General features: G+C 39.0%; 1 protein-coding gene across 2 annotated transcripts in view; it reads right to left on the bottom strand.

Annotated features, from left to right (window-relative positions):
* shank3a (SH3 and multiple ankyrin repeat domains 3a) overlaps nucleotides 1–26152 on the bottom strand; it is a 265366-nt gene that overhangs the window by 98728 nt on the left and 140486 nt on the right. For both annotated transcript variants that reach the window (XM_084735097.1, XM_084735098.1), the window contains 6 exons: nucleotides 18247–18355; nucleotides 17582–17733; nucleotides 16609–16776; nucleotides 11564–11680; nucleotides 983–1060; nucleotides 412–478 (listed from right to left, as the gene is read on the bottom strand). In XM_084735097.1, coding sequence (XP_084591223.1) covers nucleotides 412–478; nucleotides 983–1060; nucleotides 11564–11680; nucleotides 16609–16776; nucleotides 17582–17733; nucleotides 18247–18355 — 691 coding nt within the window. The remainder of the gene's footprint in view (nucleotides 1–411; nucleotides 479–982; nucleotides 1061–11563; nucleotides 11681–16608; nucleotides 16777–17581; nucleotides 17734–18246; nucleotides 18356–26152) is intronic.

The following is a 26152-nucleotide window of genomic DNA, read 5'->3' as shown; positions in this document are numbered from 1 at the left end:
AAACCAAGAAAAGACAACATTTAATGAAATTCAAAATAATTAACAAAGTGTGTTTGAATCTTGTTATTTCCAAAAGTTTCATGTGATTCTTTTTTTAACCTGTTAATTGATAAAAGGGATAACATGTGAGTAACACTGTCACTATGTAGAAAGTGGAGCATTACATCCTGCCCACACTAGATGGCAGAATTTTCCTGTAAGTTCATGTCATAGACAAACTGCTCAACTCAGCAGGGATCCAATAAACCAGTGAAACCTCCTCCACACCTCTGTATATAAACCTGTAACCACTTCCTTCAGATTCTCCAACAGTCCATGCTCAGCGCTTCTTCAGTCTGATGTCTCCCTAACACTAAATTCATACTAAAATCTCCAAAACACTGAGGAAGCCCACCGTTGCTGTCAACTTACCAACATCGGATGCTTTGTGGACCTTTATGATTTCAGCCAGATCAAAGTTTCCTGCTATAATAGCCACCTGTGGGTCAGGAGAAAAGAGGAGGGCAGGGGAGGAAAAGGCGCAAGCACATAAGTGATGGCAAGCGACAGCTAAATTTGATTCCATGAGAAAAAACAACTAACAAATAAATAAATATGAATAGATTTTTGTCCTCTCTCTCACTCAGTCTCAGTTTCACACATTTAATCCTTTGTTGTGCCAGATGTGTAAAATCTTTATGAGTGGCAATGTTCTGGGCACTGTGTGGACCAGCCTGCCTTGTGTACAAACAAATTAACTTTGATCTGCACCGGAAATCTGTGACAGTGTTAATTTCACACAGACTTCATCAGTCAGCTGGAGTTCAGACACAAAGCCTGCGGGGGTGTGGGCCGTTACGCTGCTTAAGTTCTTAATAGCACTCAACATATTCAACGTAGCAGAATTAGGCTGCGTAAGACAAGTCATTCAATCCATTCAGCTCTGACATACCAAAGATATAAAGGATGAGCAACATGCAGTGCTCCTCAATACCACACATACCTGAAAGGCGGTCTGGCTGTTGTAGTTCTTTATCTCTTTATTGGCCCCTCGGAACAGGAGAACTCGCGCACAGCTATCCTGAATGACAACAGAGAGATGTATGTATTTGGCTAGGACTTTTAAATGTCATTGTATTGGATTTGACTACACACAACAGCATGTACACACAAGCAAAAGTGCACACACACGCGCGCACACACACACACAGATGTATGGAGCTCCTATGGGTGCCATTTCCAAGTTTCTAATTGGGCTCTCTATTAGAGTTGGGTGGTATACAAAGTATAAGTCATGTGCCATGACATGGATTTTGGCTGCACTGTTTGTATCAGTATAGACAAGATTTTAAATGTCATATCAGATAAAGTTCACCTTAACTATAGCAGCTATTAATGTGAACTCTAAGAGTGAGGAAATGGACTGCACACTGCTACAGCGGTGGGACTAAATTATTATTAAATCTTAAAGATACAAAACTTCATACAATTTGGATATGATTTGGTTGCAAAAAGACAAAAGCTGAGTGAAATACAGTTATTAGCAGGCTGTGCAGTGCAACAGTTTTTGCCGGCAGCATTACAAGCAACCTCTTTGATCACCTCCAAAAGAAACATGCTTCTGAGAATGAGTCAGACAGGCAGCTCTAGTGGCAGCGCAAAGTGAGCAAGGACGGCCCCTGAGAAAACCCTGCGCTGTGCACGTGCATCGTCTCCACAACCCATCTGACAGAGGATTATGTAGGTTTGGGCGATTAAATTTATATTTCATGATGAGCTAATGAAAGGCTATCCTTATTCAAACATGGACACTTTTCTTTTTTTAACAGCACTGTTGTACTAGAAGTGATTGCTGGCTATGTTTGCACAGCAATAATTAGTGTCAAGAAATTTATTAAATATTTCATTTTATATATAATGCCCTTTCTCCTACACATGATACTATTAAAATGAGTGCCATCACTGCTTTCACTGTCTCTCTCTTACACACACATACCCATATGCTCCTAAAGTCACGTGCAGCGTACAAGACTTTGAAAGTCTCCATGTTGCTCACACTATATGCACAAACTACACAACTAATCTCATACCAGGTTTATTGATTACAAGATTATTCCACTTGGAGACAATCCAGGAATGGAGACTCATGTGAGAGGTTTAGAGATGTTCCAATTTCTGGCTAATAAATTACGTAATATTGGATAGCGCATAGACTCACATACTCATTGACAGGGGCGTGTCCAGACTTTTTGGACTGGGGTGGCCCAAGTGGGGCACTGACTCATGCAGTAGGTGCATTTGCGCATATATTGGAATAAAATTAATGTACCATTTCTAATATCTACTCTAATTAACAACATTACAGTATCTTGCAGTTTCTTACAGTCCTAATAATGGGGTGGCACTTGGGGTGGTCAATCAGATTTCATGGGTTGCCAGTGCCCCCCCAGGCTCCCCTCTAGAAACCTCCCTGTGATCAATATCAAATCCAACATTTTAGGAGCTACAGGATGCATTTCCAATACTGGTATCGGTATCAGAACAAACGTAGTCACTGTAAACCAAACTGCGGCAATTTTTGTGTGTGCTGCATTCTTTCTCAGATACATAGTATGTTATGTGTGTATTAAATAAAACAGCAGGTGTGAAATAGCACAGAATGGAAATACATGAGCCACAAGGAAGGTTGTGGTTGAGAGAGGCAACGTGAGTAAACTTGATTCACAAGAACATCAATAACACCAGACGGAAAAGTGAGGCCACAACGCAATTATCTTGAGAGCAACAAAGTGAACTAAATCACTGAAGTAATGAAAAACAAAACTAAAAATAGAGTCTTGGATAGAAAAAATAATATTAAATGTCTTCCGTCTGACTGTAAAAGCAAACAGACACTAGACAAAAAAATGCAAATGGAAGGACATTATATGCACTGCAGCTTATATAAAATACACGATTCCCATTCAAATTGTTAGGAATAAAGGCTTTATAAGGCATTGATAAAAACAATGTATTCATATGTAATATCAGCCTGCAAACATTTAACCCAAGGCAAAATAACCCTTAAGTTATATAGCAGCTGCTGTATAGTGCTGTGAAAAAAAATAAAAAGAACAGAATGCACACACTCGCAGGCAGACACACACACACACACACACACACACACACACACACACACACACACACACACACACACACACACACACACACAAATGTCATCAGGAATAAGCTTTTAACCTTCAACATGTATGAAACTGGCACCACAACCACTGTGAAGTATAACCGTAACTCTTAGCGATATCTTACTCTGGTACAGCATTCAAGTGACAATAAAGCAAATGATGACAGTAAAAATACATGCTGATATAAATTCTTCAAAATGTAATTTATACAGCTATAAAAGTCTGAGCTCATCATCCACTCCTAGTTTCTATACTACATCTTTTTATTACAGTAGAACCAAAAAGCAACAAAAAAAAAGAAAAAAAAACAGACAGAAGTGGACAGTCCTTAGAAACACAAAGTGCTGCACAAACACACTCTTTACATTAAAGTGTACAAGTGAGTGTAGTTGGACGACGGTTAGTAAAAAACATATTTAATGTAGAGCCTGTTAGCAAAGCAACACGTTGGTGTAAAAACATAGACTGAAATTAACAAATTATCAAATCATAACATCCACAAAACAGACGTCCTAATTAGGTCACAGCTATACATTCTTGCTCTTGTATGTCAAATGATCGCCGTATTTTTTTTGTGTGTAAATGAGTACAGGCCCCTCTGGCAAAGAAAAAAAAACTGTCTGTGGGTCGATATGTAATTTAACACAGCAAAATTAACAGGACCAGGCTAGCGTACCATCAGGACAACGAATCTAGTGACTCCTGTCACCACTGAGTCACACATTCAGGGACATGCACGCACAGATGAACTGAACATATGGTTCAGTTAATAATATAAATGATAATGATGTCACTCAACTCATCAAGTAGTATTAAAAAGCTGACCAACCACTCTTGTGTTATACCAGCTTAACTACAATAGGGGGCTAGCACTGATGCACTGGAGCACCCTCTTCTGATAAAGCATATGGTAGCTAAGTGGGTACAGAGCCTCACTCTGCCTTGAACTGAGCAGGGGAGCAGGATGTACACAATACTGGCCATGGTGTCAACTGAGACTCCTACATAGATGAACCTGCAAAGTCCATGTAAACATAGACGGTGAGGACCTGGGGGTATTTGTAAATGGAGCAGGTGTTATGAATAATGCATGATTACTCTCACTGCTAACAGCCCATAGAAACACTAAGGGTCTCAAACATCTCAAAACCTATATAGATAAATGCCTACGGCTGTTAGCTTAGCTAATTGCTAACTAACCATTCATTATGCAAATGCATGCACAATGTGCACACACATAGACACACACTTCAGTGCAAAGAGTCACAATGATCACTATTTCCAAAGTTATTTAAATAAAATGTGAGGAGCTAACAGTGCAACAGTTCATTCAGATAGATTTACAGGTCATTAGGTACCATCCTAATGTATGTCACATTTTTTACAGTTTAATTTTATTGATACATATATAAAAATGTGTATAGTTCGGAGGTGGGAAGTAACTTAAGACAAATACTTCCTTACTGTATTTAAGTAGATTTTTCAGGTATCTTTACTTCACTTGAGTATTTATTTTACAGACAAATTCTTACTTTTACTCCCTCTATTTTAACACAAATATCTGTACTTTCTACTTCTTACATTTTTAAAACAGACTTGTTAAGTTTGTGTTAATGCATTTGAGGATAATTATTGATTTTTTTTCTGGATTATTTTTTCTTAACTTTTTATGCCATAAAAAGTTTAATTGACAATTTTTTGATCACACTGAAGATCAAAGTGTGATTGAAACATTGTCAAACTTTCAGTGGCATGAGTAAGAATGCAGATGTTTGCGATAGCTTTGCACCTTTATGATGTATATATGATTCCTCTCCTTCTACCCTAAATGGATGAGACAAAAACACAGAAAAGACAATTCTTAGTGTATCCATCAGTGCATATATTGCAAGACAGATGCAATGAGATGAAAGTGATGAAATACGGCATAAAAGTATACAAAAACGATGCAGCAAGCCAAAAAAACAAAACAAAATGTAACAAGATGTAGCAAGACAAAAAAGACAAGACAAAAAATAATCTAAAAGACACAGCAAGATTAAAAAAAACAACAAAAGATATGATGAGACAAAAACAATGCAAAAGAAGTAACAAAATCAAAACAATGTAACAAGACCAATGAGATTTAACAAGACAAAAGTGACATAAGAAGACAAAAACAACATAAGAAGATGTACGAGGATAAAAACAGCAGTAAAGACGTAACAAGACAAAACAAATGTAACAGACAAAAGAGACGGAGAGGGAGACTCCACCACAGAGAAAAGGTGAGGTTCATGAGCTTTTTATAGAAACAGCCGACAAAAATGTCCTTTAGAGGGCTACTTTTTACTTTCATATTTTTTTACTTTAACTTGAGTGAAGAAGTTGAATCTGTTGCAGTTACAATATTCTGTACCTTTTTAAATGTTCTATATGTCTAAATAAACAGACAAACAAACAAACAAATCTGCAAGTGCATATACAAATGTATATGTACTTGTACTTCTCCACTTCGTGACAACAGGCTTATTTGCCAAAAATTAAAGAAGAGATCTGTTGAATGAGTTTGATTTGAAGAATGGTATCATGGAAAATGCATCAAGGTTGTTAAAGGAATGTAGAAGAGTACCTGACAAACATTTGAAGAGGATGTGGTAGAGAGAGATACAAAGACATACTGAAGTGAGGCAGAATAGTTGACCCATGTCTATTTGATGGCCATTTTAAAGAACATGCGTCACAGTCCAGCATGCTAGTTTCGCACACAACAATGAAAAGGTGAGCAAATAATTCAATAAAGTGTTGCAGCATTATTACACATGTCTCCATAAGACACTATTGAGATGGAAAGAAAAATTGGTATTAAATGCCATATCACTATCTGGTTCTTTGATGACACATTTAGTCAGTGTTGGATGTTTGTGACCGCATAAGGCAGTGATCCATGACGATTCCCTCAAATGATTGCTTCTGTCAACTCCAAAAATAATAAATAAAACAGGCCCATTATCAATCACTCTGCCAACAGGTGTTCAGTGAGCAATTCTGGAGAAAGACAGTTGATCGTTGAGTCTCATTCCCAGGTTGTTATATACAGACCTGGGAATGAGACTCAGCCATCAACTCCCTTACTGACCTGTGAGTGGCCAAAGTCTCCTGTCACAGGATAGATTTTCTAAAACCAGAAAACAGAGCCACGAGATAGTGTACACCACTTGAATTACAATGTGCTGAAAACTTATTATGGAATTTATCCCCAATGACACCAAAATAAACTGCCTCCCCAGCTTTCACTTAAAGCTGGTAGAAGGACTTTTAACTGGTTATAAAAGAGTCAGTTTAATAATAAGTTAACAAGAACGTCTGTGAGAAGACTGATATCAGTAACTACACTGAAATAGCCAATGTCTCCTCCTAATTCTCCACCTAAAACTAGCCTGTGTTAACACTTTCCCAAGAAAAGCTAAAGTGAGTGTGTTAGCCAGTTAAAAACAAGCATGAGGAGATTATTTATAGGATTTTGTTTTAGACATTATGTTTTGTGCTTATTATGGTGGAAACACTACTGCTTTTATCTACAATGTTAAATATATTTCTTTCAATTTCTTCAAAAATAAATTAGCTCATATTTAAGATATACACGGACAACAATGAAACAAAACAAAAAATATCACACACATTTTAATGGGAGATGTCGTATGATAATGTTTGGAGAGAGAGGACAACCTGCGAGTGTGACCAACATGTAGTGTCTTGTCCTTCTCATCTCTGAGTCCAATTTCAGTTTGGTTGGTGTGATATATGTGAAAATATTATATAAAACATATTACTGTAAATGTCACTGATTTTCTAAATGTAGTTAAAATGTTGTTAAAAATGCAGAATAAAAGAAAAACTATGTTAAACGTTGCTGCACACCTCCTCGAGGCAACCCAGGTTGCCGATGCACACACTTTGGGAACCACTGGTCTAACAGTTATACACACCGCCCATCTGGCTCATCTCTGCATTTACATGCATGTTACAAGATATTAACCTTGTTTTTTTGTCTGGTGTCCATGTTAACACACATTACATTCTCAAATAATCAAATTTATGAAGGTTTGAGAACTTCAACAGCAGAACTCTTGACTTTGTGCTATTCAGAAATATTCTACACCCTTTGCACAGATGTATAGCAAACACAGACATGCACACACATATACGCACACACATATACGCGCACACATATACGCGCACACACTCGCACTTGCACACACACACACACACACACACACACACACACACACACACAGGGAGGCCAATTACAGTTTGGGCCATCTGTCTTGCTCTTCTCTCCAAGGCTTCCTATAGGAATTCATTAAGAAAACCATTCCAGTAGCCCTCACCATGGTTTGCTAGATGTGATTACATTATCTTCATAGGAATACACAGCGAGCTAAGTCAAGCACTTTACAGTAATGACGCGGGTCAATCATGTGTAAAGAGTGTGACAGATGGTACCTCTCACATCCACATTTATACATTTGAGGTTTCGCTCTCTCATTAGAACAGAGGGAGTAGATTTGCCCCTCTCTACTGAATGCAGAGCCTGTTTTTATATTGGACTTTGACTAATGTATAAACCGCATAAGATGCACAATTTAAGGTCGTAATTTTAAATAAGAGCTGAAATCTTCCTTGGTATTGTGCACAACAGCAACATATAGGCCTGGGTGATAAAACAATAGCAATATCTATTGGTGATAGACAGGTCATCAATAGCAATAAGAAAGTAGTTTGATGAAATGTTCAATAGTTTCATTTAAATGCATTAAATGCAAACCACCATCAAAAGCACATCACAAATACATCCTAGCTCATTAACAGCCCATCAAATCCTTTGGAGTGTGATACCAGTGAAACACAAACAGCCAATCATTTAACAGTTCAGTTGCATCATCAACACATGAGAAACAGCATGACAAAATGAGCGTAGATAAGAACAGACCAGTCGACTTGACAGAATGGCATTTTTCATTGTTTTTTAAGTTGGACAACTATCTATAGTGAGTATAGTGAGGGGCTCAAACATCCAGAGGGAGCTTGGAGCAGCAACGCTGCCCCTTCACGTTTAAAGGAGCGAGCGGAGGTGGAACTGGAAAGTGTTCGTGGAGAGAGGGACATCTGCTTAGCCTGCTGCCACCACAACCCAAATGCGGATAAGCAGAAAGGAGAGTTACTGTCTATCAGAACACTGTTGTGCCAGAACACCATCCCGACTGGTAATACAACAAACTTATTTTATCACCTTAGTCGTCACCACCCTTTGGACAGCACAACGTGGTATCAGTCGCAACCTGCATGGTCAGCATTTATCAATATTAACTTCACTATCCTGATTAATTTTTCAGGGAAATCACCTAGACCTAGGAGTAGCATAAAAGGCAGTCATATTTCCTTTATACAGTTTATTACAGAGTCCCACAGTGTCATTGATCTGGCTGGTTTTGGGCAGTTCTGTGTGTGTCTTGTGCCACCTCTCTTCAATTCCATTCATCAGTGGCGTCCCCACTTGCCATTACCTGCTGTGTCCTTTCTCAATCATTCCTCCAACCACTTCTCATGGATGTGTCTGGCAGGTAAAAGACCCCTGCAATGCTTCCATTCACTGCCTCTGATCGCATCTCTCAAGGTAAAAACCTAGTAAGTAAATGTTAATGGCTAAATGAATGGACTCTGTTGCTGATTATGTTATCTCATCATTCATTTACTCTTTCCCACTGCCATCTATCTGTCTCTCTCTCTCTTTTTTTCTCTCCATCAAGATATATTGATCTTTTTCTCTGGACTTCTAGTTTCACGGTCAATCCTACCAGCCCATTTCTTTTTGTAATGCTACATAATTACTCAAGCCAAGACTGTTTCGAGCCTGCTGGAAACCCTGCTAGGAGACACTGTTCCTGGGATCAATCAGCTCAACGTGGTGTTCGGCCTCCACTGGCAGGATTAACAGCCAGTCTTAACAGGCGGAGCACACAAGAGCTGGTGCAAGGTCCATTACTGGACTGTAGACTTACAAGAAGTTGTACAAGTAACTGTAAATTAAACTATTCATCCATTATATCCTTGATTATATCCCCTCTGGCTCCAAACACACACAACCCCTTCCTCCACAGAGAAGTGGAACATGTAATTACTTCAGTCATGTGGTTGTGTTATGAACAGCATGTATTAAGTTTTGATGCTGTGCTTCCTAAACCCACTCTGAAACGCACACACATGCATGCACGCGCACACACTTGCTCACACGCTCGCTCGCACATACACACACACACACACACACACACTGTTTCTCTCCTGAGACTATGGTGTTTCAGTCTAGTTAAAGCAGGTCATTCCTCATGACTGGAATTAGCCGAGCAGTACACAGTTACAATTACAACACACGAACACACACAAATGCAAGCACACATTTTTCACTTGTTTATATGCACGAGAGAGAGAGTAGAGAGGAGTAAAGTGCTCATTTAATGTTCATGAACTGAGCACTAGTCTCTATTTCCCAATGAAGCAGCAGAAAAGCCTCTTCCAGTACACCCAGTTACATGTTTCTCTTTGAACAGCTTCTAACCAAAGGGGACAACACAGCACATGGGCCTACTGTACCTAACAACACTTTCCCATTTTCCCAGGAGTATGCTGGTTTTCACTGCCATCATCTCTCCTGATATAGAACACACTCATTCATATTTTAAAAATATGCTGTTATCACAACCTCATAACCTCATACGGTTGTGATATATTAAGGTCACAACCTAAAAATATATTATTACTTTATAAGCTGCTACTACCACTGATGTTTTCCAGGATCTTACACAGAGTGTGACACAAACACAACCACCCCTACCATCATTTCAGGCAGGGGAAATCTCCAAACGATTTCTCCCTCTGAGGAATGAAGTTGATGCTGATTTTTGTGGAAGTTAAAGAAAATGACTTAAGGCTGGAAATGTAATATTTTTCTTATTTCCAAAAAAACTGTTGACAAAAATAAGCTTGATTTCATCCCATATACAAGAACTGCATGTGTAGCCAAAGCCAAATATTGTACATTCCTCTCTGTCCTGGACATTTGTGTGCTCCACTCATTATCATTCTGCTATAGGTAGAAAAAACACTGTGGCTTGTTTGCATTTTTTTAAACCAACCACAATCATCAAGAATAACACAAAGCCCAAGATGCATCAACAGTGGCCCTGCAAAATAGTGTCAAGGTAACTTGTTTTGGTGACACATTCGCACATGGGAAGGTGAGCCATGGCATTGAAATGGCTAAATCCCTGGAGCTCACTGGAGCACCTACTGTGTGTTAATGCACAGCTGAAATTAGTCCCCAAAAAGTGTACTATTTGCAAATGCACTACTGCTTGAGTAACATGTAAACTATCACATCGTCTTATTTTAAAAATAGAGCTATATATCTGTGCCACTTTAAAACAAAAAAGATTCAAGTCTTGCTATGGGACAAAAAGAAAAACATAAATCAACCCCAGCGTTATCCTTGAAGCCAAACTATTCAAAAAAGAAAATTAGTGGAAATACTGGCCAAGATATGATCTTCAGTCTGGACTCATGGATTAGAGCCTAAGGATATCACTGTAGTTCAGCTTATAGGGACAGTTATAACCTTGGACAACTGCACACAGTCCCAGTCTGGCACTGATAGTCTCTGAGGTATGGGTCTGATTTGAATACAAAGCATCAAAAAAATAATAAACTACAACAAAAAACAGTTTCATCCAAATTACAGTGGACAAAGTGCATAAATGTGCAGTGATGGCAACCCACACGAGAGAAAAAACCCCGATCTTTGGCCATTTTGGCACCACACACCCACCTGGGTCACTTCAGTTCAATCTCCCTCTTTCAGTCCATTATCACAGCAGCCAACACATACAGTGGAGATAATGACCGGGTAAAGGATACCTCTGCTTCAGACTGCCACTCAAGTACAAATAAATGTGCATATGCATGAAAACACATAAACAGTGGAGAAAAACAGCGTGAATGCTAACCTGCAAATCAGAAGGTCCTATACATTAACAAGTCTGCATTGTATAAATGTCCTTGAGCAAGACAAAGACGCCCCACCACATTCAATGCTGCAGCACATCGATTGCTCCTATAACTCTTGGAGGACAAACGGACAAAAACTAAACATGCTTACATACAGTACTTACGTAATGTCCATGTATAAATGCTACCATTCACATGTACAGACACACCAACCCCACCAACCCACTACACAAACACAACATTGGCGATCACCTTCAATGACAGTGCTTGTGAGTATTTGCTGCAAGCCTTAGTAGTATGAAGAATAACTCACAATGTGTGGAAGCACACAAGCCGTATTAGATATTTTTAAAAAATAGTACCTGGTTGTAGAGAGCACACACATGCAGAGCGGTGTTTCCAGATGCATTCTGGGCACTCATGTCAGCGCCGTAGAACAGCAGGTGTTCCAGGTGCTGCACGTGGCCATAGCGGCATGCCTGAAAGGACAGATTCACACATTTAGTTTTTTTTACAAAGGCAACCCTTGTTTATTTACAAAGTCAAAAGGGATCAATCATAATCATAATCTGATTTTTAACATTTATTTTTATATTTTGTTGTACTGAGGAAGAACAAAAACAAGATTTGTAAAAGTGTGAGGAAGCTGGGTTTTAACTAGAGGTGACATGACATGCCAAAGTGCAAGTTAGCGTAATGATTCAACAACACATTGTGTTTTTGTGAGCTGAGCAATCACAGTGAAGGAAGAAGATTGATGCAATATGAACTAGAGATGTGCAATCCAACTTTTTTCGGTTCCTGTCTGTCCGATAATATACAGATACCAGAAATCTTTTTTCTTGATGATGATGATGATAATGATAATGATCATGTTAATTGTTATTATTATGTGTAAGGTTACAGGAGGATGAAACTGAACTTCAGTTCAGTGGTGAAAAGTTCTGACATCCAGTCAGAGTTTTCACCATCTGGGAGGCTTGTTTAGTGTCCATGTTGCTAAATTCATATTCCAGAGCTTTGGAGCCGCGTAATGGTGTCCTCCAACCATTGTGGGGCGCTGTAGGATTCTACCTTCTGACATTTACATGTGCCGCAGCATCGACATATTATACCCCCCCATCCCCACCATAAACCATACCCCCCCACCATTGCACCATAAACTTATGACACAGCTTGAATAAGCTAACAAACAAAATACAGCCCATATACAGGTTCCTACAGATCACCTAAACAGTAACAAAAACTCAAACATGCAAACCTCGGAAATGTTAAAACAATTGAATTGTGTTTTCCCTTTGGCTAATTCTCCCCACTCATGTTGTTTAACAGTCTCTAAAAGCAAAAGAAAATCCTGCTTGTATCACCTGAGGCTAAATGTGAATCTAAAACTAAAATTATTCTGACAATAGTTATGCTTCTTTTCAGCTCCTTTGTTTCACATGACTGTGAGCAATAAACTTCCCATCTAATCTTTATCTCATCTCTCTTCTCCCCACATACTCTGCAGTTTTGCCCTGTGTCACTGACAAAGAAGCGCACCAACTCTGCCCAGCAATTGTTTTCTGCCTCTTGTGTTCTGTTGTCTCTCTAAGAGTGTGTGACAGCAGTGAGACAGCACACAAATGATGTTGGGATTGTTGTTGGTTATCAGACCTTCAGCAGTGTATCCTATTGTACACAACATGTACGACTAGAATACTAATGCTAGGAAGGACAGAAAAAGGGAGACATGGAACAAGAAGAAGGTGAAAGAAATGAGATGGGGAGAAAATGCGTTGGACTGAGGGTTTACTGCACAGTATCTTGAATTTTTAAAGATATAAACATGAACTGATTCAGCAAAGAACTATTTCTCCTTCCATTTGTATTCACACAATGAGAGGGCAGAAACAGCCCCTTACTTTTCTCTCCCTCAGTGTACGCCTTCATTTCTCTCTACAGTCGTACCTGAACATGCTTCCTTTAGGGGAAAGCAGAATGTGGTGTGTGAGAAAAAACAATCAGAGGGCTTCAAGCACAAACATTTTCTTATTTTTATGAAAATTAAAAAAAAACCCACGAAATTCTCTGTTCCTATTCAAATTCACCAAGGTCTCTTAACTGCACAAACCTGTTATCAATCACTCACTGCAGACTGATTGCTACCTGTTCATGAGGATATGCACATTCATGAATCTGACCATTGGCATCACAGCACATTATTAGCGAGGCTATCTGTTTATTTGCTGTGTGGGAGCAAGTGTCATTCACAAAAATGTCATGCAACAATAGAAAGAAGAATTTGACACTGCAGAGCTTTAAATCATGCTGTCAGACAACAGCGGACAAACCCATAACACATTTAGCAGTGTCAGTAGTCGTTTTTTATATTTTCTAAACAATAAAACATTAATGGTACAGCCGCCGATGACGTGTCATCAGAGCAGCGTAATATTACGACAGAATGGTTTAAGCTACATGAAGTCAGATGCTGAAGAATGTCTTTCCAAAGTAAAGCAGTCCATGACTGATACGAGAGGTGGTCAAGGGGACGTCAATCACAGAGATATCAGATGACAAAATACTGTGGCCTACAGAAAGTGATGTTACACTGTCAGGCTCAACAGAGGATGACACTGCACCTGCAGTGACCTGCATGAAGACCCTGAGGCAGAGTGAGAGAATTCTCCCAACCACTACTGAAACCTCTCACTATACTGGCAATGATCATAATAATAATGTGGTTAACAGAATATTATTTTGCGTGAAATACATTTTGTTTCAACCATTGGGAAAATTTGAAGTATGTAAAATTGGTGGCAACAAAAATTCTCTTTAATTGCATGTATGTGCCACAAATCTGTGCGTATGACTGGTTCTAAGAGGTAAAACTCTAACAAGTATATTCTCATTGTATGAGAATAATGTTGTTAAATATACTTCAATATACTTTTGAATCCTTTTCCTCTTCTTCATGCATCTTGGAAGCAAGATGAAGTTGTGCCAGAAGCCCCTACATACAACTGGTTCTTGCATGAGCCCCATTGTACTTTCCCACACAAACACTCCACAACACATTGGTTACCATGGTTCACCAATAACTACTTAATTTAAACCTTTGTTTAAATCTATATTTTATCCCACAACACTAACCTCAATTGAGCTCATCACAAGGAAAGAAAAAAATTGAACTCTGAACTTTTTGTCTTGCTCATTATTACAGTCATAGCAAGACCTTGAGATGCAGTGTAAGTAACGATAAAAAGGAGAATAACAGATGAAAGATAAAGCTGGTGGGAACATGTGGGTAATGAAAGGTTGATGCAGGAGAACTGGCAGCAAATAAAATAAAGACAGTGTGGTGTTACTTCCTATGTTGATGATACATTTTTTTCCAGATTAGACTCAAGAAGGTTTGCACATAAATAAAACACTTGATTCCTTTGCCTGATTATCCTTCACTTGTTAATATTTCCTATGTCCACTTACTCATATTCAGTACCAGCAATGGAATGCAGTTGTTTGTTTGGGTCCATTTACAGTACAAGAACCTTCAGACCTCCAGTGTATTTCTGTCACTACTAAGACATAAGCTAAAATGCCCTGACACAAACAAAAACAGCATGTAGGCACTAGCCTGCATTATGTTTACAGAGCAGGGCAGGCCTGGAGGCGGTACGTGTGTAAAATGCACACAATATGCTCTGTTTGCTCTTCACAAGTCAAGAACCATTTTCTACAATTAACACAAATTGACAGGATTTGAACCCACAAAGACGTCCTCTCTGCCTACTTGTCCTGAAGCTGAAGCAAACCGTCAACCAATCAGGTTATTGTTATACCACCACCTCAACCTCAGAACACATACACTCAATAGATTACACCAAACCAAATTATGATGAAAGAAAATGAAGAATACATGGATTATTGGACAGAACTAACAAAATCACAGAGCAAAATGAAAACCTATCCTGCCCTAGGTTTGAGTATTGAGAAGGATTCCCAGTAAAAATCTAATTCCAAAGGAACCATTGAGAAATTTTAATTTCCATTCTGCTTATTGATTCCTGCAAATTTCACTCAGATGTCTTCTCATCTCCTAATGTCTGTTAAATCATAAGTCTAACATTATTCTCACTTAACATACTCAGTCATTGCTGAGTTGCTCAGGTGACTACAAGTTCTTGCAACAATCACCTGAATTTAGTGAATGCTGTGCTACAAAATGCTTTGCAATGATACTATCATTACAACAAAGTAGCCTAAGTATTAAACCCCAAAATATTAAAGAAACCAGAAGAGAGATCACCATAAAACGTCTACCTAGCTATAGCAAGCTTAGCTGAGTGTTTCTGCTGGTGACATTTATCTGTGGTAATTAGTGTTTCACGCAGCTCTGCTGTGAAGAATGCACGACCCTCAAAGAATTCGAATCCAGAATCATTGAGAATTGAAATCAATTAGCAGAATTTAAACTGGAATCAGATATATTATAATCCAAACAAGCATAGCAACACAGCGGCAGCCTACTTGACCACGGTCACTGATAACAGAAAAATAAGGAAACACCGATTAAACAGGGAATGAGCAGGCGAATGCCAGGAGAAGAGAGGCTGTTTTCCTACTGTTTTCCTAAATATTCCCAGATTTCCTCTACCTACAGTTGAGGACAAAATTATTAGTCCGCAAGGAATTTTCTAAACATACTAGTTTTCTTTAGAAAGCATAAATTATTTCTGTTTGCAAACAATAACAGAATTATTTCAGAGGAAACAAAATTACCAGGGTCAATATTATTAGCACCCTAAAGAACTGACCTCTTTATTGAGCCATAGCACAGACCAATGTTGTGCAATGATGTGCTTTAACTTTCTAATGCTCAAAGCTTGAAAAATCAAGTTAAAACTGAGGGCTATCCTCCAATTTACATAGTATAAAAACTTCAGTAAGGGTTTGAGCTGTCACTTGAGAAAGCGTCATGCCAAAAACAAAAGAAATCTGTTTAGAGTTGAGAAAAAGAATTCTTGATGCTCACAAAGCAGGAGAAGTATAAACAAAGTTATCACAGTGTTTCCAAGTATCAAGAACTTGAGTGAGAAGTATCATCAAGAAATTCAAAGAGAGGATCCTGAAGAGTCTTCTGCTTTAAAAATGTAGTTTAAAGTGAAGACTGATTGAAATATCTGCCAAAATGGAAAAAATTACATCTTTCCCAAGCTGGAGCTTCCCACCAGCACATGACCCCCCCTCAGGGGTTCGACCACCACAAAAGAAATTCTCAAATTGAGGAAAACAAAAAAATCAATTCAATGAAACCCCGGAAACCAGACAAGACCTTTTGCCCTGCACCTGCATTTGTATTCTGCACACAACCCATCATTATTCTATGTGTGTGTGTGTGTGTGTGCGTGTGAATGTGTATTACCTGGTGTATCTCCTGCCAGCCATTCTCATCGACACATCCGACCTGTGCATGATCATGCAGCAGCAGCTCACAGCAGTAGGGGTCTCCTCCAACCATCGAGCTGTGATAGAGAGGCGTCAACCCCCTACTGTCTTTATAGTCAGGTGATGCACCCAAGTCCAGCAATGTCTAGAGCGAAAGGTAGAAGGTTAGGGAGGGAACAATGCTTAAATTATTTCATACAGGCCCCAGCCTCTGTTGCATCTATCATCACTGAGCAATGTGAAGGTCGGTCAAAGAGACCAGTGCATAGGGCCATATTTTATATATGCTATCAACAAAAGTTAAAGGTTGCCTAAAGAAAAAAACTCAACGAACCTCAGCAAAGTAATCCTTCAATCAGTAGTACTGATTAATTCAGTCGCATCTCTGCAAATGTACTATCGAGCATTCCTGTACTGTAGGGCATGTAAATGTATAAAATACTTGTAAAAACACTATTATAGATTCTATTTAAATTAGAAGGTAAATTAGAGCATCATCTTTCATAAACCTGCTATATACCAACAACAGCAGCAGCTTATGTATCTTACGTAGCCCAGTGACATTGAATATGTGAACAATGACAATGACTGAGCGGAAATAACCAATTCCAATTTCAACAATTCTGGCTCAACAGGAAATCAATTATATGACTCATGTAAACCCTTTCATTTAGGTTACAAGCCTCCTCAAACCAGACACAGACAAGGCCATTCAGTGAATATGCCAGCCCATTCAAAGAGGGCATGTTAAGCCTTACATATTTAGCAATTGTTCAAGCACCCTCTGTACTCAATTGCTCAAGCACCCTCTGCTAGAGATTGCCTGCCTGCAAACTCGTCTTTCCCAAAGGGAAAGTTTGCAAGCAGGCAATTGGTGTAGCAAAAGAAATAAAAGAGGTGAGTCAGCTTTCTGGTGTGATTGTGTGTGTCTCTGTTTGTGTTATACTCACTATAAGTGCTGTATGGTTCTTGCTGCGCACGGCCTTGTGTAGGGCAGTAATGCCATCTTTTGTTCTGAAGTCCAGATGCGCCCCTCCGCTCTTCAGCACCTTGATGAGCTCTGCACATCCCTCCAACTGTGCTGCCAGCGTCAGAGGACATTCTGTAACATCCAAGGATGAGCAAGCAAACGATATGAAGAATCAGATTTCCAGTGACATTATTGTGCATTTGTCTTCCAACAATTGAAACTGTCAATATTTGATGACAAAATTGCCTGCTGCAGTTATAAAAATTTTCATTGACTCTGAATTTTGATAACTGCTTTGGCTGACATGATTGTCACCCTCTGCTCTGCCTAAGTGGCTGCTTCCTGTTGGTGTTAAACCAACCTATTCTCATGTTCACCTCGCTTCACAGCTCCTCTGTCAGACTACAGGTCACCCAACAGGGAAATCTCCTTTATGGCCAGACAAACATTTGCATAAACGTGAGGAGATTAGCAAAGAGAGTAATCCAGCTTTGCAGAAGGCTTATTTCAGAAAATCCATACATGGTCATTTTGTGGTGAAGACAAAGATAGAGAAAGCAGAAGAGAAAAGACAAATCAAGGTTGAAAAGACGCTGAGTTAACTGAGGATGGGATACTTCTACTTCTTAACACAGACTTCCTCACCTCCCGTGTCTGGATCATGGAAGTTGGGGTCCAGGCCTTTTTCCAGGAACCTTGAGACCTTTTCGATGTTCCTCTGCTGTACATACTCCATAAACTTCTTCAGGTTTGCCTAATGGAGGGAGACAAGGGAATGGGAAGAGAGGGAAGTAGAGGAAGAGACAGCTGTGATTGGGTGATGTAAGACTCGTGTTGATGTAAGACTCATGTGGATGGGGACGTTTAATAATGCAGTTTGGAGATGAAAGCTTAAGTCGCTGCTCTCTACTTTCTGTGTTTGAAGGTTTTATTTCTGCTCTGTCATGCCAAGCAAATGGACCATGTGTGGTAGATATATATGCTATAATAGGACGGACCAAAAAAGACGGGGACAGGACTGTAAAGTAACACTGAAATGAAGACCTTTCACTCGCAGCTTAGTGTCAAGAAAATGAGATCCCGCAGCTAACGTCTCATTTTGTGTTCAGATGCAATGGTTATAATATTGTACAGAGCCTGAGAGCAACACTTTTACATCCTTGGGTCTAGTGCCGATGTTTAAAACCATTTTCATAAAACAAGCACAGACACATGCACAGACCCATGTGCAAATCCTACCCATCCAAATCCTAAAACAGACATATTGTTCACACACTCACACAAATACACTTAATTTCCTCTGTGACTTATGATTAAAAATATTCATCACCTCTGCTGATGTGTGTAAGCCTGTAGAGTATAGAGTGAAAAATGTAGCTACGACTGAAGTATCAGCACTAACATTTTATAATAGATTACTATGGCCTGAAGAATCAGAGAGGCAATCTATCTTGGATTATTTGAAACATAAAATTATAGCCCAGAATGTACCTAGTGACTATGCAACAGACATCGAGCAAAAGAGGAATTATTAAAACAAATTTACTACAGTATAGTTTAATACTGAATGTATAAAATATAGATGAAAACATGGATGATAGCTTAATATGTGTCTTGAAGGATTTAACAATATCTCTACTCTCCCAAATGAGCTTCACAGAGAACTTTCATCACTATTGCATTTTCTCAAGGTTTCTCAGCCTCTTTCATTACATAACATCCACACGTGCAAAAGCCTCCAGACTCACACTAACACACATCACATTATACACAACTTAATTATTTAGCACAAGACATTTAATACAACAACACGTACATACAAACACTCACGTGCAACAATGAAGAATGCAAGAATGCAGCAGCTGTTTAAACACTCACCATGTGCGGCATCATGTACCGAGTATCCCTCGTTCTGAAAAGTCACACTCTACGACACCTTTCCGAATTTCACATCACACACCCCCTTTCTCTTCACACCAAGTCATCTGTAGCCCGCTTGCCTCTACAAGCCTTCCTCTTGTTCACACACACACCACGTCGACATGCTGCGAGGAGCTGCCGAGCGCCACTCTCACCATCTCCAAGTCAAACTGAGTGAGAGAAATTCACTTTGGCTTTTTCCTTTTTTTTTTGTCGATGTTCGGTGAGGCAGTTGTTATGGTGATGGGATACAAAGACAGCTCTGGCAGCCAATGTACACATGAGTGGGAAGAGCATTGAGTTTGTGTTGTGAGCGCGTGCGTATGTGTGTATCTGTGTGTGTGTGTCCTGCATAATACCTCAGATAATGCCTTGAAGAGGCTCGGGGATGATTTGCTGCTGATCAGCTGGATGTGATGTGTGTTTTATTGCCTGTTGAACAGAGGGCTGATGAAAAGGCTTTGTTTTATCTGCTTTGATGAGGGTCCTAAAAAACTCTTAATATTTTCTCCCTCTCGCTATCTTTCTCTCTCTGTAACACACACACAAAAACACACACACCTGCAAAGACACTAACAGCATTATTTCCTAGTCATCATCGTGACATACTGACAGTTCATCAGATTAAAGAGTCGAGGCACAACTGGTGGAGTGACTAAAAACGTCTGTTGTTTTTGCAATTTATGGCAGCAGAATCACATTTAAACAACAAACTTTTCATATTACTATAATATACTATTTATTTTTTCTTATAATGGCAATATAATTTAAACAATAACACTTACGTTATCACATTTAAATAATGTTATCGCATTATAACATTAATTGTTTTAAGTTACAACAAGATAAATAATATATTATGAACACAAGAAAAATTTCCAGGTATAACAGGATAAGTTTGTATGTTTTAATGACGTGAAAATATCTTGTTATAGTGTGAAAAACATCTTGTTATAACCAATGAACTTGTCACATTTAACATGACGCTGATCTGTTTTTCTTTTTTCTGGCATGGCAGCAATACACTTCTGCAATTTGCCATAAAAACGACAAAAATATTTCAATAATATCTACCATTAAAACATCCATTTATACGAATTGCAATTACATTTTACAATACCTAAATAAATAGGTAAGACAGTTTCAGAGCTCATATTTCAAGATCAAAAACATTTCCAAAACTGCACCAATTTTATCCTTTGGCAATATCAAAAAATCATCCACTCTTTAATCTCTGCATCTCTTTTATGTCTCCTTGTTAAGATACTGCAATTCTCTTTCTTCCTGACTGTCAAAAAATCTCTATCATGTTCCCACCATGAACAAAATGTTGGAGATAAGCTTTCAGTTGGTACAGATCACTTTAATTCAATCATCTTGCACTGACTACCTATTACTTCATGTAGCATCAACAGTAGATATGTCTGTATTTTTGCATTTTCATTCATCATCCAGGCTTGTGCACACATGGCTGGTGGAAAAATCCTCCTCCACAATTCATACAATGCTTGTGAAATTAAAAAGTTAAGTGGAAAATTTTAAAAGGACTAGAAAAAATATGAATATATGAATGTAACTACTGTCTCTCCTGAGCTATCATACCAGAGGTTATTCATGACAGTCTGGATGTAGGAAAAAATGTTCTAGTTTAATCTTAGAGTGACAACAAAATTAAGGGCTACATCACACACACAGTAGAAACTTAAAACACTGCTTTAAGAAAAACCACGGTGTCAGCAAAAATAAAACATCAAATATTGTAAATCATGCAATCGTGTTCTATAAAACCTTAGTGGGAAAAGCCAGCAAGACCAGTTTGTATTCAGTCTTATATTCCAATGCAAAGTGATGTGTGCACGGGTGAAGCCATATTGATGGCAACTATTTACAAATAAGGAAAAGTCATTTAATGTGTAATACATGCACCTAATTTGAAATACAAATCCATTTTACCAGCCTTAAACTTGACAGTTTGCTATTGTTACTTGGGTGCCAGCTGTAATTAGCTTAGAAGTAGCAGGATTTGTCAGTTGCTGTGTGTAAACACACCAGGAAGACAGCTGATTGTAGAGACTTTAAATACCAACATTTTGGACTGGTAAAGCATCCTGAGCAAAGCAAAATAATGAGAAATGAGATGGTTCAGACAGGGTCTCTGTGGATGCAGATGCTGCCACACACATCTGGCGAGTTGTGGGTAACGACTGAAAGTGATTATTTTCTCCAGCTCTCCATAGTTTGCCTTTAAGGGGGCATAATCCTGATCCAGGATGCACTCCCTACAACAAGTCCCCATGAGGGTTGGGCTGACGGACAATGCCTTCATCCATCATGATGGCTGACAGTCACACTAGTTTTTCAGGCTTATGCATACAGCGTGCATAAGTCTGCCATTGGTTGCTTGGTTTCAGCTATCATCTGGACATCCACTATCTACGTCTTCAAAGCCCCTGGGAGACAACAACAACCTCCAAGATATAAAACAGCGAATTAGCACCCGGGTCACTAATGGTATAAATATAAACAAGCTGGCAGCTGTTACCTTTTCTTGCAGGGATTTAAACATTTTAATGCCAGGGCTCACTTCTTGATGTGCAAATCCTGTGCTGAGCTCTGCCCAAGACAACTGTGATTGGTTTAGAGAAATACAAACATGGCAGATCTTCCTCTATTGCTGAATACTGTGGAGAGAGGTCTGGCATTGTGAGACTAATGACAAACTCATGTATACATTCTTACAGCTCTACAGTTTAATTACAATTTTCACGTTCTGTTGTAGTTACCTCCATAGATAAGATGGGACTTCTAAGGTAGAAATACTATCACATGCACAAACATGCACTGGGCCTAAACAACATGAAGAGAATCCGCAAATCTGTGAAATAACATCACAAATATAGCTATGACTCTTTCTCCTTGAAGTTGCTGACGGCTCAGCATGTTTTACAAAGTACCTGAATTTTGTGTTAACACATTGTCTCTCTTCATTCCAAAATATTTCCAAATAGCAGAAGTGTAGTTCTCTTGTGACAACATCTTTGTCAACCACATTTTCCTCGCTCTTGTCTCAGCCAGTTGCATGTGTGAACAAAATCATTTTTCTCATAAACTGTGCTACAGGCAGTCTTTTGCAATGTTTTTATTGCATGTGTAGTAGCTGGGTCAAGACATGATCCATTTTTATTTGCTTTTTTTAAGTCTAGACAATGGCAAAAAGTTGAATGATGCACTTTTAGAAACAGTGTATCATGGCTGATATTCTCAAAACCAGTGAATGTCATATGTCAGTCAGTCTTCGAGTTTTATTTCAGCTGCATCATCGCTATACTTCATATAACAGTAGTTATTAAGATATTCTGACACAAACTTTTTCTGTTCCTGTTCATCAACCTGCTGCCATGGGAAAAGATATGCCAAAATGAATAAAGCACCTGATATCTGCACACAGTATAAAGAGCTTTTAAATTAACATTCATTCACACATGAAATTGAACTGTGAACTTTGAGTTTGAGTTTCGACTCTTGCTGAAGCTGCTCAGTGTGGATAGATAAAGTGAAACAATGTGAAGTCAGAAGCTATTAGTTTGTTTCCACAGAGCAGAGTAAACATATAACTTAAAGCATGGGCACACATGTCTTTTATGTTAAGCATGTTAAGTAAAAAGGATCCATATTAGCACAACTGTGATGTTAATATCCGTTAGCATATTAATTGAAATTCCCATTGCATGTTAGCATCAAGCTAAGCACTAGTTATTACTTAATATAATACTTGAGAGAATTGATTTTTTCTCCAACCCTAGCGCTCACATTTTTTTAATGATGAAAGTAAGATTCATTGTTCAGCACAAACACACACAAATGCACCTTACATGAAAAACTAGCAAAGAGAGGAAACAAGAAGAAAAACTGTCAGATCCACTGCACACATGTATACACACACATGTATAAACATACATATGTATGGACATAAATAGCTAGAGACCTATGCAGTCTTATCTACCCATGTCGACACAGTGGGGAATAAGAAAGTAACTGCATTAACATACCACTGTGAGAGAAGCTCAGTCTGGATAAAATAAAGTACAAAAGAAAGCCGCAGTCTTCAAAAAGCTATAGATGTAATTCATCACAGATGGATAAAGCCCCTCAGTCACATATACAGCAGCATATACTGCAGAGTAATGAAAGAGCGACACACACCTCCTGTTTTTCTTTAGAAAGAAAGACATGCTCTAAGTCATACTAATTTTGACTGATGATGGAGCAGACAGTTCCAATATCTTTTAAGGAGCCAAATGATTTCCAATAAAAGCAGGGAAATCTCACAGATAATACTTGTCTGTCACTTTCAAACTGCAGTCACAACATGGTGCTCATTTTTTAAATTCTCAGCCTGAAAGCGTCTCACCTCAAATGCTCCTCAAATCTCACACTTTATTCCAAACCGTAAGTGTTTTGGTCTGGTGTGGGAATAGTGACAGTCCTATATTTTAGCAGAAACAGAAAATGGCATGTTTGCACAGCCAAATGGATGGTGTACAAAAACTACTGCAATATGCACAAACTCATGACTACGCTAGTTATAATTGTCACACAACTATTTATCTGCAACTACTTAGCAATGTCACATGATTAAAGGTTTCCTCATATAATTTTATGTATGTTATTCCATCCGCCATGATTTATCAGTTTAAGACTAAACCTGCTGAGGTTGTTAAAGCAAAACACAGGGAAGCCTTCCATCTCATAGCTATGCAACAGTTTTCACGCTTTTACATTAAGTGCTACTAAATAAATCGCAATGACAGACACAGATATTCACTCATTAGTGGTACATGTCTAGACCCCAAAAAGTTTGACTGGTGGTCTATGCAGCTGCTGTTCACACACTGCTGTCATGATGAAGGGGTAACCCTGCTGTGCTGGATCGAGAAAAAAGAGAGGGAAGGCAAACAAAGAAAAGAGGAGAGAAAGAGACAGAGGAGGAAGGGAAGAATGAAAGATAGTGTTTCATCTCACTGCAGCAGAGCAAGAAACGGCAGCAATATAATCAACTCAGAGAATCTATGGCAATTTACCAACTTGTTAAACCAAGAAAATAGCCTGCAGATTCAGTTTGATGTTTGGCACACTGTTTCCTCTCCTGCTCTCAACACAATTAGAAATTACTCTCCACCAACACCATTTCATTTGCGCTGTCTTTTATTTGAATATGATTGCTGTCCGTGCACGTTCTTTTCAAAGATGACTACAAGATGTTTGCGCTACTACGACTCGAAATTTCCAGAACAGAAACTGATGAAGAACGTGCTAAACCTAGATTACTAATAAAAGTAATATGAAATTTGAAATGATACTCCAACAACTAATATTAAAGTGTAACGTAACTCCACACACTGCATGATTTTGAAAAATACTAAAGAGAGGGCAAGGGGGGCAGACTGGAGGTGCACAGGACAACCATTGTAGGGATTGTGGCTACTTAGTGTGTGACATGGGGGGTAAAAGCGGCTGTGGCAGTTACAGCTAGTAGTCAGTGCCAACCAGACATGGGCAGCAACTGTCACACTCTCCATGTCTGCAGCAAAACACTGGAAATACAGTGTCTGCTGGAGTTTCAACAGACACTAGAAACAAATATGTGGCTCTTAAAAAAAAAAATCTGCATTGTTGCACCTGTGTTGTAGCTAGCTGAGCTAACACTAGCAGCTGAGAGGCTGCTTTCCAGGGCGTGCGTGTGTGTGTGTGTGCCTGTGTGTGTCAGTAGGGGAGTGTCAGTACGTGGCTGTAGCCCTGCTCTTTATCAGGCCATCGTCATCAAAGGAAATAATGGAATACAGTCCGTTGAAGCTTCATCAGCTGTCAAAATGTGCCAAAATGTAAAAATCCTACGTAGGGTGTTAGCAAAAAATAGTGTAATGATGACCCATAATCAGCATATATTTGAAAATGAGCACTATCACAGACACCCACTCAAGACCAAGGGCTGGAGGAGGTGGGCTGTCCAACTCTGATTAGAGGATGTTAACCTGCTAAGTTCATTTATAAATTTCATGACGTAGAATCGCCCTAAATAGTCAACTCTATGTCAGCATTGGCCCTGCAAGGTTCAGGATAATTTCCATTTCCAAAAACAACACTCCTGATGTTGAGGGGCAGCTTTATTCTTCTTAAACCCCATGCACTTATGCTCTTAGAATTGCAGGGAAATTGTCATCAGAATTAGACCTGCAGGACTTCAGACCCCTGACTAATTCAGGTTTCTGCTCTCTCCTACTGATTTAGTTTGAATATTGGCACATTTGGATATGTGTCCTGAATACTACGCCGTACCTTGTGAAGGATCACCAATCAGAAGCAGAAAATGAGTGGATGAGCTACTTCAGCTAGCAGGACAAAGCGGATAAAGGTTCCCTTCTTTTAGTTCAGTACCCTGAGGAGGCTCTTGTCTCCTCCACCACTAAGGGGGGATTATCTGCCACTACCTGATAAAAGTCTGGGTAGGAGGCCAGAAATTACAGAGACAACGCAACTCCCCCTGCCTCCCTTGCTGACTTCCCTGCCTCTTTTACTCAGTGTGTTCAACAGCTACTCTACTTTGGTTTTTCTCCCCCTTTTATAAAGTGTT

This window comes from Lutjanus erythropterus, chromosome 13 (genome assembly GCF_056507025.1).
Source record: "Lutjanus erythropterus isolate fLutEry1 chromosome 13, fLutEry1.hap2, whole genome shotgun sequence".
In the NCBI taxonomy this organism is placed as follows: Eukaryota; Metazoa; Chordata; class Actinopteri; order Lutjaniformes; family Lutjanidae; genus Lutjanus; species Lutjanus erythropterus.
Note: the sequence above shows the minus strand (reverse complement) of the source record. Positions and strands in the feature narration are given on the sequence as shown.